Source organism: Rousettus aegyptiacus, unplaced genomic scaffold (assembly GCF_014176215.1).
Source record: "Rousettus aegyptiacus isolate mRouAeg1 unplaced genomic scaffold, mRouAeg1.p scaffold_m13_p_9, whole genome shotgun sequence".
NCBI classification, from domain to species: Eukaryota; Metazoa; Chordata; class Mammalia; order Chiroptera; family Pteropodidae; genus Rousettus; species Rousettus aegyptiacus.
Genome location: NW_023416312.1, coordinates 97,284,984 through 97,299,435, shown reverse-complemented (window position 1 = coordinate 97,299,435; position 14,452 = coordinate 97,284,984). Strand labels below are relative to the sequence as shown.

Genomic DNA, 14,452 nt, shown 5'->3' with positions numbered 1-14,452 from the left:
AGTATGGAAGGTTCCTTTGACCATTCTTCAAACTTGCTCATTCTGTCCCCAGCTGTGTCCAGTCTGGTGAAGACCCCGTCAAAGACACTCTTCAATTCTGTTACAGTGTGTTTCTGAATAAAATTTAAAAATACATTTTTAATTGTCAAAAAGATAATTTGCCATGCTAATCCTTCTATACTTACAGTTCAGTGACATTAAGGACATTCTTATTGTTGCACAACCATCACTTCCATTCACCTCCAGATTTCTTTTCGTCTTGCAAAACTGAAACTCTGTCCCTATTAAACTCTATCCTCACTGACCCTTCTCCACAAGCCCTGACACCTACCATTCTACTTTCTTTCTCTATGAATTTAACTCCTCTCAGTATGTAATATAAGGGGACTCATGCAGGATTTGTCTTTTTGTGTCTGGCTTCCTTCCCTTAACATAATGTCCTCAAGGCTCATCTGTGTTGTAGCATAAATCAGAATTTATTTCCTTTTATAGGCTGAATAATATTCCAATTTATAGCATTTTGATGATCCATTCATCTGTTGATATACACTTGGTCTGCTCTCACATTTTAGCTGTTATGAACAATGCTGCAATGAACATGGCTATACAAATATCATTTTGAGACCTAGCTTTCAGTTCTTCGGAGCGTATACTCAGAAATAGGATTGCTAGAACATATGATAATTGTTTTTACTTGTTTTGCGGAGTCAACATATTGTTTTCCACAGTGACTGTGTCATTTAATATTTCCTCCGACAGTGTACAAGGGTTCTGATTTCTCCAATCCTTGCCAACACCTGTGATTTTCTTTTTTTTATTTAATTTTTTGATAGTAGCCATAGTAATGGGTGTGAGTTTATATGTTACCATGATTTGATTTGCATTTCCCTAATAATTTTTGATGTTTAGCATCTTCTCACTTGCTTAGTGGCCACATGTATATCCTCTTGGGCAAGAGATGCTGTTCCAACACTCTGCCTGTTCTTGAATACAGTTATTTGGTTCTCTTGCAAAAGCGAAGTAGGTCTGCGTGTGCTGTCATATATGCTACCCTGCATCCATCTCATTAAGTGGCAAAGGCATGTGACGGATCAATATGTACATCATGGACAGTACCGCATATGTCATAGCAATCTGTATATAAAAATTCCTAGAACTAGGTTTGAAAACATAGACACAAATATGTCATTTGTGGTGACCTCTGAGGCAGAGGCAAAATTTGAGAGTTTTGTTAAGAGAGAAATTGTGATTTATCTATATTTTTATTTGTAGGGTTTTTTTTTGTGACAAGAGTATATATGCAATTTATGTAATATACACAATATGCAATATATAGTCAACTTTATCTTTAAGAATATTTATATATATATACCTAATCATACAAATGGAAGAATAGAAATATATTCTGATGTGGTTTGGCGGGTCCCCCTGCTGTGGGGACCCAGGGAACCAGGCTGCTTCCATCCTGTGGTTTCCCCAGCACAGAGTCACCACGTTTGCCTGTGAACCAAGGGAGAGAGCCTAGACCTGTCATACTGGATCTCGAGTGCTGGATGTGACAAACAATGCTTCTGCTCCTGTCTCACTGGGAAAGGGTCATCCTATGACCCTTTCGAGCTACAAGTGGACTGGCGATGCGCTGTCCCCTGTGTCTGGGAAGGAGAGCAAGGCGAGCTATGGATGGGCATTGACGTCCCGCCCCTGCACTGTCACGCTGTATCTTCATTGCTTGGAGGAGTTCCTGGGGTCAGATTTGCCTCGAAATGCTCTGAAGTTTTAAGTGCCCAATATGTGATAGATGCCTTCCAATACAGAGGATCATGTAAACCTCAGCAGGGAGAATTCACCTCTTCACTGAGTAGCCCCTTTCTGTACTTTGCTTTGCGATATCGTCTATTATGTTAGTAGGCTAAGAATTTTCTCCCTCCGTAGGATGCATGGGTCGCATTTTAATCGGTGAATCTCTGCAAGTCCCCCTATGACAGCACTTGTAAGAACTCCTACACAGGTGCCACTAGGCTCACTGAAAATCATGGCTTTCCTGTGGGGCAGGTACTAGACAAGAGACAGTTGCAGGATGGCTAATTATTTTTTCTTTTTAAATTTTACATAACACATTCACCAAGGAACCATTTCTTATCTCCTAGGAGGATTCCAGGTTTTCTTTTTAATTTTTTAAAGGAATTTTGGTTTCACTCATTTTGTTCCTCATTTAACACTTATGATGAGGTGTGAATTTCTGATCACCTAAATAAGCTCTTTCAACTGTGTATGTGTTCAGCTCCCACCCTCAACTAGAAACTCCTTAAAGTCCTACTACAAATTCCAGAATATCTTCAGAATTCCTCTGCATAATTTCTGGGTGATATCCCAAGGCCCAGTAGATTATGGGCAACATTGCACTCCATTCACAGCCCATTAGGAAAACAGAGTATGTGTCGAAGGTTCCCAGAGAGGGATTGCCAGGTATCTAAACATCCTGGTCCAAAGCAACGCTTCCTATTCAAAGGGCTGTGCCTCTCAGAACGGATCGAGGGTGAGATATGGTAGAGCAGGGGAATTCTACAGTGAGAAGTAGGAATGCTCTCTGCCATGGCGAGGGCAGCAGATTCCGTGCAGCCTTCAGAGGAGGCAGCAGCGAGGAGCAGGTCAGGCCCCAGACCAGGTGACAGAGTTGGACAAGAGGGCATATGGAGGAGACCTGGGGAACAGTGCTTACACATGGGAAAGTGCTCGTACTGGGCAGAGATGCTGACATCTGGAAGAGTCAGCTGTCAACAACCTCAGATGATCCCCAGATTGTGTTTGTTTCTCCTTTTGTGTGTGAGTCACCTTCTAGGCCTGCTTTTACTACCTGGGCCTCCGGGTCTGACTGCTTGTCATCTGAGAAAAGTGACGTGTAGTACTGGGTAGAGAAATAAAATGTGAGGGAGAAGGTCAGCCACAGACTAGAGTGGGTGTGGATATCACGGGCTCTAAATGAATTCAGCCCAGGGGTCCAGTCCCCACCCTGTCACTTACTAGCCATGTGACCCTGGAAAAGTCGCCAGGCCCAACGAGCCTCAGGTTCTTCCTCTGTGAAGTAAGTGGGTTTGGTAAGCCCGGTCCTATGGGACTGCAGGAATGTATGGAGTGTCTGTAAAGCACCTCACACAGTGCCTGCTGTGTAATGGAACTTTGATGAACGACAGTTATTTCTCTATTGTTTTGGTCCCAGGCTCTCTGCTCTGGGACTTTGATAGGCTGCTTCTTATCCAGGTCATATTAGAGAATATATTCCTCAGCAGAACATGGAATAGCCGATCACCCAAAAAGGATGTTCCATAAACAAAACTCAGAAAATCTTCCTGATAAAGGATCTGTCTTCAAATCCAGGTATAGGGCAGTCTTCCCAGATGGACACAACACGGAGCTCTCAGACAGAGTCAAGAGCAAACCTCTCTTCTTTCAAAGCTATTCTTCCATCCAAAGCTCTTCTTTCCTTCATTTTTGCCCCCACTGAAAATATACCTTGATGATAACTGGCCAAATTATACTTGATGTCATTAAACTGCAAACCTAATTAATCCTGTGGGTTCTGGCTCTCCCAGGCCATGGAGAAGAGTGCCTATCTGGTGACTTCTGGGCCACTCTTCAAAGGAGAGTGACCGTGTTTCTCTAGAAATCAGGGCAGATGATCTGGATAAAACCCTAGTCCTCCCACTGGGTCCAATGGCATGGGGACTGAGTGCACTCACGCTTACTACACAGGTGGCTATTTCTGTCTGGTTTCTCCATGATCCCAAAGGAATATGTTTCAGCAATTTTCTATTTCAGACTTTCCTCTCATGCCCAAGACACACCGTCTGCCCAGTCTAGGAGTGCACGGGGTTGGCGACTGCCATGCTTCCACACTGGGTGTGCTTCTGTGGGTCCATGTTGGATAGACCGTCTGTCTGAGTGCAGGACAAACATGGCTTTACCCCAATTCTGTCTTGTGAACATTCCATGGTGAAACACACTGCATACGTCCACCAGCCTAGCCCTATCCCAATGGCCAGTCCCACTCAGGAACCAAGGACAGAGTAGACTGAAGAGCCTTTAATTGCTCCAAAAGGTCCCATGACAGCTACCATGGAAATTTCTCACAGAGGAGGGCAAGCAAGTATTTTACAGAAGGTAGTTCCATGCCAAGGAGGCTGGAGTTCAGAGCAAGCTGTAGATCTGGCTAGGGAAGAGGGTCTTCTCAGAAAAACATGACCATGGCTGAGTCTCAACACACCAGCCACTCAGGGAAGAGTGCCTGTCCAGTGACTCATTCCTTGCAGGTCAGGGATCCCGATTTCTCAGAAAATCCTTGCAGACGATGGGGATGAAACACCTTGATCTCTGTGTTCAAATGCATTGGGAGAAAACTACAGGATATTAGCTCCGTGTAACAGGTGATTTTCTCAAGATCTGAAAGGAATTTCCCAGAACAGACTTTCACAGACTTTCCTCTCATGCCCAGATAAACTACATGCTCAGTTTAGCAGCGGCCCCCATCCAGCTCATCACAATAAAACCCCACAGAGGAAATTACATTTTCCAGAAGGTCCAAGCTGCCCTGGCTTGAGACAGTTACACTTGAGTGCTCTGCCCTGGAGTCCTACCTCATCTCCAATTCTTTGACTTGTTCTGCATGACGTGGGGGACACCTCAGCACCTTCCTTACATGACTGCAGTCCCTACATCATTATTCTATTCGTGGGTCTCTTTTGCTTATCCTAGTGACTCCACCACTAACACGGGGCCTTCCAGAGGACAGAAGCTCAGTGAATGTCATGGGAATAAATGAACCACTGAGCAGGGGTCTTCTTTACTCCCAGGGAATGTCTCCCACTTTCTTGAATGAACCAATCAAATTAATTATTCATATAAGTTTCATAGAGTGACTGAAAAGAGGGATAAGAAACCAGAATTAACAACGTTTTGATTTTTATTTCTCTATTTCTTGACTAAAGGAATTCAACTGCTACCTTGTTCACATTTCCAAGGTAATCCTCTTCCAATTCTGTGTGATCTAGTTGGGGATCAGACCTAGAAGGTGACCCAATTAGTGGTACACAATTTCAAAAGTCTCACTCTTGAACGGGTTAGTAAAAATATATTATGTCAATGTTATACACAGATGCTGAAGGCTATTAAAACTTCTATTAAAAGAAACAATAGAAAAATTCCTAAAGGAGACAAAGATCAATATCTAAGTCATCACAGAAATCCAAAGATACAACAGCCCGTAATCCCCCACCCGGCCCTCACTAGCTAGCATGCTGATGGTTCATTCTTCAAATACAGAGTGAAGAATTGGCCTCACTTCATGCCCAGCAGAAGCTGTTGGACGTGGGCATGTAAAACACCTGTCTGCAAGTCTTCCTCAGACTCCTCGTCCTCATCTCTCTCAACCTCTATAAATAGGGATGGAGAGGAACTGACATCCCTGCAATTGGCCCTGAGCAAAATCTCTAGGACTTTGAACTTGGTGGTTTCAGCATGGGCCCTGGGACCCCACAGGAACTTGTAGCGAGCAGGAAAGCTGTTGGGAACCTGCCGGTACTTCACATACTGTTCCTTCACCCAAATATTTGTGATGAGCTCCCTGGGATCCCATAGATGAAATGCTCCCTCCCATCATACACTTCCATGTCATTCAAGACTGCCCAGACGTCCTCCTCAGAGGCACAGCCACCCTCCACGAGGATCACACACAGTTGCATGACCAGGAGGCCGGTCTTGGGCATGCTGGGCCCATCGCTCACCATCCCATCATAGGTGAGGCCCAGAGTGGTGACCAGGAGATAGGAGTGGTTGCTGGTATCCACTTCCTTCACATCAATGCCAAAAAGCAGCTGCAGGCACTGAGAGGCTTCACTTAAGATCTCAGGGAAGTGGTCCTGACATTCCTCGATGACGATGCTCAGCATTTCTGCCTTTGTAGTCGGCTCCTTTGCATGATACTTCAGGAGCAGGAAGACTACCAGCTTGGCCACCTTCGAATGTAGGGCATGTTTCAGCAAGGATTCAGCAACTTCGGGGGCCTCCAAAGTGCTTGGCCCCTCCTCATCTTGGCTGCTGGAGCCCTCATCCTCAGTTTTGCTCCACGGAATATCTTCCGCGGCAGCTGGGGAGGGCTCAGCACAGTCAGAGTTCTGGGGATAACTTGATGCCACAACATCAGATACCTCCTCCTGGCTGTCAGGGAACAGGACAAGCGGTGTGGATGATACGGAGGAGGAGAGGGACAGGGTTCCTTCGTAGTCAGATTCGAAGATGTGCCCCTGTAGCAGGCCCTGGTTCTCTCTTGGGTCCTGATAGTCTTCTCCAAGCTCGAAGAGCTCACCCATTTGACTGAAAGGCATGGTGACTGGTGTTAGGCTGCAAAAAGTATGGGCAGAGGTGGGTGATAGGGACCCATAGGCTTGGGGGAGTGGGAGTGTGAGCAGCATCAACTGAGATACACACCTTAGGGAGCGCTGATAAAGGCGGCTCACAGGTCTCCTCTCTAGGGGTGCTCGCAGGCCTCACAGGGGTTATTCCTCCTGGGCATCCTGTCTTCTAAAGACCTGAAGGAGGAAGTAAGATGACTGCTCAGCATTCAGAAGGCACAACCAAAAGTTCTGGAGCTGACAAGGTAGCAGGGTAGTGTGTGGCAAGTGGTCCCCTCTTCTGGGGTTGGGGACGAACCTGGATACACATCAGTCGTGGCCCCTCACCTTAATTCCTGGCACTGCCTGGCACACCTCTGCTCTGTGACCTGAGTACTAGGAAGTCAGACCAAGGGCTTCACCTTCGTGTTCAAGGGTGCCCTGTATCCTTGAGGAAAGAGGAAATGAAAGGGCACCTCAGCATGCAGATGGCAAGTGCAGTCCTGGTTCCCCAATGCTGATCAGAGGGAGGCGGACTGTGTGAAGTCCCTTCTGTTCTGATAAATGGTCCCCTCCTGGCCTACTCATGCTGCTCACCTTTGTTCTATCAGGACCTCCACCTCAACAAAAACACTGCTGTCCTGAGGCAAAACACAGAGAACAGGACCACACACTCCTGAGACTGAACGGAAGAAAGTGGGAGGCCTCACATCTGACTGCACCTGCCCAGAGCCTCCTATGGATCATGAGGGGTCACCAAAGGTTTGGATCCATGTACCCTAGGTTGGGGCTCCATTTATTTCTCCTCTTGACCCCTGCAGAGCCTAGACACACCCTCTCTTTACTGAGCCTAGTCTACTTCGAACAAGGCCTCCTCTCCATTAACACTGGAAGAGAAACTGAGCAGAGGCAATCCACGTACTGTTCCCAGTTTCCCCACAGCTGAAAGAACAGGGAGGCTAGGCTGGGCTCCCAATTTTTCCAGCTCTCCTCAGTGCTCACCTTGATTCCTGTCAGGACCTGGGATCCCTCCCACTCTGACCTGAGTCCAGGCCCCAGACCAGGGCCCTCCGCTCCCTGAGAACACTGATCTGGGACTGAGGAAGTGCTCGGCTTGACAGCACTTCCCAGGGTTTCCAGGGCTGACGGTCAGAGCAAGGAAGACTTCTGTAGGGACCCTCTTTGTTCTGGGGTGAACTCACTCGTTCCTCAGTTTGATCACCTCGATTCTGAGCAGGATCTGGGCCTCCTTTCTCTCTGGACCTGATGTCGCTTCTGGCGTGGGCTGACATTGTCCTCACAGACCAAGGTCCTCACCTTCCTGAGAACTCTGAGAGGAAATGAGAAAGAGTCCCTTCTGCTTCCCCCAAACATCAGGGTCACCCAAGAATAACAGCAGGCCCTGGCTCATATTTGCTGGGATATATAGTCCCCGTAGACAGTCCTCCTGAGACTTGTCTTTATACTGGATAGGGCTATACTGACCCCCTTTTGACCTGGTTTGACCCTGAGTAACTGTCCTTAATGAGAACACCTCACAAGAAGCATGTGGCAGAAGGGAGAACATGTCACGTCCAGATACCTCTTCCTGGGACCTCTCAGGATGAAGATCGGGATTCCAAGATGCTCTGTGGTCTCAATCTTTCACAGAGATCACGTAGCTGCGGTTCTCCCCAAGTAAATGTTCTGACCCTTTCAACACTGGCAAAACCTCGACTCCTCTATTCATGACTTGCACTCTTCCCTTGTGAACAAGACCCTCACCTTCCTGAAGATCCTGTGAACATGAGGGGGAACCACCTCCACACACCCATGTCAGGGGTCTCACAGGCCTGCCAGCAGCACAGAGTGGGTTTCAGTGGGTCCCCGTGGTCCTGGGTCATGGTAATCTTAGTTCACCCCAAGCTCTCCCTGTTACACACAGAGGTTCTGGGCCCTTTGCCTTCTGCTGCTCTGAGGATGCAGAGGGGAGGCCAAGGTACCATGTCGCTTAGACACCCACACAATGAGGAAGTGGGGGAGGAATCTCCTTCAGACTTCCTGCCAGGCCTCCCAGAGCTGACTGCAGCGGTTCTCTGGTATATATTGTGGGGAGCGTTTCTGCCTAGTGTGCAACCCCCAGTCTTACCTCAATATACTCACCTTGAAGCCTCTAAGGCCTTGGACTTCGCCCACTGCTGAATGACCTGCACCCCTCAGACCAAGGCCCTCAATAACCCGAGATCTGCGAGGTGGATTTCAAGACACGCCACCTCTGCTACTGCGCCCCAAGAATCTCACCAGTGCCAGCAGGGCCTGAGTCTGCTGGTCCATTGTTGCCTGGGTGTGAGGGGCCCTCGGGCCTGACTCGAGGCTCACACTGTGATTACTGGTAGGGCCCATGACCACTCCCATTTGTTACATGCTTCCAGATCCATCAGGCCAATGCCATGCCTACCTTAGACACCCCTCAGACAGAGGTCTAGAAACAACCCACAGCTGTATCCCCTCCCTGAGGCTTCTCTGTGCAGATGGCAGGAACAGGGCACTGTGGGAACCTTCAATGTGTGCTAGGGGCCTCCTCTGTCCGACCTCGCATCCTCACCTTGGGTCCTCGCAGAACCTGGACCCCACTTCCTCTGCTTACCTGGAGCCTGACGCCTCTTACCTTTGGTGTCAGAGTCTCTTTAATATTCCTCAGGGTCCTCACCTCTATTCCTGTCTGGACCTGGGCCCTCTGATTTGCCAACCTAAGGCTTTGCTCCTTTTCCCAAAACCTTGGTCTCTCTCAGAACCGGATGCCAAAGTCAGGAAACAACCACTGTGTTCCTCTGGCCACAGGGTCCCCCACGGCTCTAGCAGGGGCCAATTTATGTGTGATCCTTTCTCTTGTGAGGTTCAGAGTCCTTCGATCCTCCCTTTGCATCCTACCTGGATGCCCAGCAGCACTGAGGACATCCCCTCTGCCGGCAATGGGATACCACCCCCAGAAGTTTAAGGGTTGACAACAGGCTCTGGCTTCTCTGGGTTCCCCACTCTTACAGTCACCTGCCATGGGGCTTCGCAAGGCTAAACCCGAACAGGTTTCTGTGGAGCCCCCTCTGTTTCAGAGTCCCGGATCCCCTCAGTTCTCTCTCAGGAGCCTCGCTTTGACTCTGGCAGATCTTGGGCTTTCTTTCCCTCTCTGGACCCGAGGCCTGCCTGGTCCTTACAGCGAGGCCCCAAAGCCTCTCGGGCCCAGATGCAGAACTCGGGGAACGCCACTCGTGGTCATCCCACCGTGAGACCTGCCGGAATTTACTTTGTTCTAGGGTCGAGGGTGCCTCAGTCTCCTTTGGTGTCCTCACCTAGACCCCTGGCACTACCGCTAATCCGCCCTCGGGGACCTGAGGCCCTACTCTTTTTACCAAGTCCCCAGAGTCTCAGACCCGGAAGCGGAAGTGAGGCCCCGCTGCACATAACCATCCGCCACCGGGCCTCCCATGGCTGAAAGCAGGGGCGGGCGTGCAGCGGCTCCTGGATCGTGGGGTCCTCGGTGCCCTCAGTCTCTCCTCTGTGTCCTCACTTTCATTCCAGCTAGCCCTGGGACACTGCCCTTTGCCGCCTGAGGCCCTGCGCCTTAAACCAAAGCCCCGCGGTCCCTCAGAGCTGGATGTGGAAATCCGGAAACGCTGTGTGTGGTCGTCCCCACCCTGCCTCCCAACCGTGAGGCTGGCCAGGATTGACTCTGCTCCGAGGTCTAGGGTCCCTTATTCTCCCTCGGGGTCCTCACGTTGACTCTGGACAGGTCCTGGTCCCTGCTTCTACCGACCGGATGCTCTGCTCCTTACACCGAGCCCCCACGATATCTCAGACCCGGAGGATGCGGAAGGCAGGAAATGCCACGCGTGGTCATCCTGCATTCTGGGCACCACAGGACGGACTGTTTGGGGTCCATGGTCACTCTGCCCTCTCTAAAGATCCTCACCTTGAGCCCAGGCAGTCCCTACGAACCTCCCTCTGTTGACCTGAGACTGGGCACCTGCGACCAAGGCCCTCACTGCCCTGAGACACCCTAAAAATGTCCGTGTGCATCACATCAGGCCACCAAGACCTAGGAGTCCCAGGGCTGCCGGCAGGGTCTGAGATGAATTCAGTGGTGTCCGTCACCCCTCCCTCTTATCCTCACCTTGATGCCAGGCAGTCTGGGACCCGCCCCCTGCCAACCTAAGTTGTTTCCCCTCAGCCCTTGTCCTTGACTCCCGGAGTCTCTCAGGAGGTAGGGGTTGTGTGGGGGCCGGTAGTTCTCCGCATGATAGCCCAGCCCCAGGGACTCTCAGTGCTGGCAGAGGGAGTAACCTGGATTCTGTGAGGGTCCTCAGTCCTCCCCCAGGGTCGTACCTTGAATCTCTGCTAGACTGAGCTCCTGCATTCTACGCGCTTGAAGTCGGCCTCCCAAATGTGGCCCTCACCTCTCTCAGACTTCCAGAAGAGTAGTCAGTGGATGTAATATCCATACAGCATTTCTGGGGTTCACAACAGCTGAGAGCAGGGGCAGAGCTCAGTTCTGAAGGGGAGGGCCCAAAGTGTTTATTCTGGTCCCAGCCTTTTCCCAGCTAGTCTCCACCCTCTTCTATCCTGAGTGTCTGCCCTCGGCCCAAAGCTCCAATTCCCAGAGTTCCCTGAGGAGGTGTGTGGGGATGCTCAGCCTGACAGCCCTGCCCCAAGAATCCCAGAGATGACCATAGCTCCCAGAGACGGATTCTGCAAGCCTTCTAATCTGCCACTGGTCGACCCCTCAGTCCTCACTCTGAGGGTCCTCACAACACTGGCAGAGCATGCAGCTTTCCCAGGAGAGATGCTAGAGGGTCATCTGCAGCACCCAAGAGCATGGGAGAGGGTCAGAGGAGAAACCTCCTTTCTCATGCTGTCTGTTCACCAGACTGAGCTTTCGGAAGCAGTGTATTCTAGAGCTTTACTTTTACTGAAGACCCTGGGCAGCAGCAGGGAGTTGGGGATGTCCTGAGGCTTTGAGGTTATCTCCATAGCAGTGTTTCCCAAAGCCCCAAACAGCCACGGCTCAGGCTAGTTAAATCCAAGTGCTCTCCCCAGGAGCCGCTCCACCTCTACCCTTATTTTGCTTGTTCCGTAGGACTTAGGGGTCACATTGGTACCTTCCTTGTATGACTGCAGTTCCCTTATCATTCTACATGCGAATGTGTCCACCTTATTCCAGTGTTCCTGAAGAAGGACCTGATACAAAAACTCCCTGTCTGGAAGACTGACACAAAGAAAGTGAAATAAATAATTTATGTTGGAGTAAAATATAGTGTCAATTCAAGAATAGCCCCTCCAGGTACTCAGAAGATAAAAAGGGCTTCCTGGTCCTCAGCCCCCAAAAACTCAATGAACAAAAGACTCTGTGGGCAATGCCTGCTCCCAAGGACATTTCTGCTCTTCCCATGGGCACTGTTTGCTTCTCAGGCATTCCCACGGACATTATCTGCCTGCTGTGCTTGAGAAGGCAGTTTGTCTGTCATTCTCTACAATGGTGTCTGCTCTTGTAATTAAGCAGCACATTTTGCTCCCTTTGCTTTGGAATGCAGTCACTCCCCTGATGAGCCTGTTTTGTGAAGGAGCAAGTCATGGAATGACGCAGCCACCGAATCCACGACCGGACACCCAGTTCCTTTCTCCTCCCCTCCAGGTGTCCTAGGAAACAAGCCAGGGCTGAAAAGACAAGCTAGATGGCCTTGGCCACATCCCCACTCCCTTTATTTTGGTGACTGCTGCTTTCCTTATATGATCGGGGCTACCAAAGCGCTCGGGGAGTCAGGCATTTGGAGCAAGAGCCAACCGTGTCTATGGGAGTTGTGACCCTCTAATGAATGCTTACTCTATTTAAACCAACTCCTGTGTCGGTCTTTTAGTGTGAGTGGCGCAGGTCTCATGAGGCCCGGACTCAGTTTCCCTCCTGTTTCATCCCCACCGTTAACACAGGGCCTTTCAGAGGAGAGCCTCAGTAAACCGAGCAGGAATGTTCTCCATTCAGATAAAATGTCTCCAAGTTTCTGAAATAAACCAACAATCTCAGGTACACATATATAATTTATTGCATAAAATGACAGATGAGAAGGGATAAACAGCAAGAATTAACAAAATTTTACTTCATTTCTCTATTTCTTGACTGCCTCTATTATACTGCTAAGTTCCTTCACATTTCAAAGGAAACTCTGTTCCAATGCCATGTTATCTATTTCAGGATCACAAACTAGGATGGAAGGTGTCCCAATGTGTGTCACACAAAAGAAAACCTATTACTCTTCAAGCGGTTAGTGCAAATACATGTTTGGTCAAGATTGTGCACAGTTAGATTCTCAGCGTTACTAAACTTTTCTATTAAAAGAAAGAGTTGAAAAATTCCTAAAGGAAAGAATAGATCAATATCTAAGTCAGCATGAAAATCTAAGGATATGACAGTCCGTATTCCCACACCCAGCCTTCACTAGATAGAATGCTGATGGCTCTCTCCTGAAACACAGAGAAATTGGCCTCACTTCACGCCCAGCAGGAAAAAATACTGTGTGTGGGCCTGAAAAGTGCCTGGCTGCAACCTTAGCTCAGGCTCCAACTTCCTCATCGCCATCAGCCTCTTCAGACAGGGATGGGAGGGAACTGGGATCCTGTCTATAGACTCTGAGCAAATACTCCATGACCTTCATCTTGCTGGTTTCAGCATAGGTCCTGGGACCCCACAGGAATTTGTAGCGAGCAGGACAGCTGCTGGCAATCTCTCAGTACACCACCTATTGGTCCCGCACCCAAACATTGGCGATGAGCTCCCTGGGCTCCCCATAGATGCTGTGCACCCTGCCAGCATACACCTCCATGTCACACAGTGCTTCCCAAATATCCTCCTTGAAGGAACAGTCATCCTCCAGGAGGATCAAGCCAGCAGCATGACCAGGAGGCCGGTCTTGGGCATGCTGTGCCCATCACTCACCATCCCATTGTAGGTGAGGCCCAGGGTGGTGGAAAGGACATAGGTGTGATTTGTGGCATCCACTTTCTTTACATCAATGCCAAAGACCAGCTGCAGGCACTCTGAGGCTAGACCAAAAATCATAGGGAAGTGGTCTTGGTACTCTTTGATGACACGACTCAGCATTTCCACCTGTGTGGCTGGTTCCTTGATGCGATACTTCAGGAGCAGGAACCCCACCAGATCAGTTATCTTCAAATTTAGGGCATCTTGGAGGAAGGACTCGGCATCTTCCAAGTCCTCGCTGCTGCTTGGCCCCTCCTCATCTTGGCTGCTGGAGCCCTCATCTTCAGATTGGCTCCATAGAGGGGTAGCCATAGCAGGGGGAGAAGGACAGGCACCCTCAGGGCTCTGGGGAGCGCTCTGTGTCACAGCACCACCCACCTCCTCCAGGATGTCAGGGAACAGGACAGAGGGGGTGGAAGATATGGGTGAGGAGGAGGGGACCGTAGCCCCCTCCGTCACCTCAGCTCCAAAAAGATGTGACTCCAGATGGCTGTGCTTCTCCTCTGGGTCCTGATGGCCTTCCCCAAGCTTGGAGAGCTCATTCATTTGACTGAGAGGCATGGTGATTGGTGTCAGCCTGCAACAAGAGCGTGGGCAAAAGGTGGGTGATAGGGACCCACTGACCTGGGGGAGAGAGGCACTGTCAGCAGTCTCAACTGAGAAAAACACCCTAGGTGTCTCTGACAAAAGTAACTTACACGTGTCCTCTTTAGGGGTTCTCTTGGGCCTCACAGGGTCTCTCCTCGATAGCCTTTCCTGTAAGATCCTGAGGAAGAAGTGAGACAGCTCCTCAGGGTACAGCCAGCTGAGCCCAAGGATCAGACACTGACAGTGTGGTCGGGGGGCAGCAGGTGCTGTGAGGTCTTGTCTGTTCTGTTTGGGTGACCCGCTCCATGCTCACTCAGCATCCTCAGCTGTCCCCGCAGGGGCTGATGACCCCCCCCCTCTGCTGGCCTGAGACAAGACAAGGCTGTATACCCCTGAGTCTGCCCAGGAAAACGTGGTGTGGCTACACCTTCCCAGGGTCTAATAGATGTCACCAGGGACACTAGTGTGTCACTAT

At 49.8% G+C, this 14,452-nt stretch overlaps 2 protein-coding genes across 2 annotated transcripts; both read right to left on the bottom strand.

The window, feature by feature from the left end:
* Nucleotides 1-5,331: 5,331 nt before the first annotated feature.
* On the bottom strand, nt 5,332-6,577 carry LOC107505640 (melanoma-associated antigen 8-like). Its single transcript, XM_036226570.1, is given in 3 exon segments — nt 5,332-5,624; nt 5,627-6,393; nt 6,481-6,577. Coding segments are annotated over 2 exon segments (1,044 nt in total). The 5' UTR covers nt 6,378-6,393; nt 6,481-6,577.
* Nucleotides 6,578-12,954: 6,377 nt separating this feature from the next.
* LOC107506239 (melanoma-associated antigen 8-like) lies at nt 12,955-14,129 on the bottom strand. The gene is given in 3 exon segments (XM_016136905.2): nt 12,955-13,293; nt 13,296-13,966; nt 14,088-14,129. Coding segments are annotated over 2 exon segments (987 nt in total). The 5' UTR covers nt 13,951-13,966; nt 14,088-14,129; the 3' UTR covers nt 12,955-12,961.
* Nucleotides 14,130-14,452: the final 323 nt, after the last annotated feature.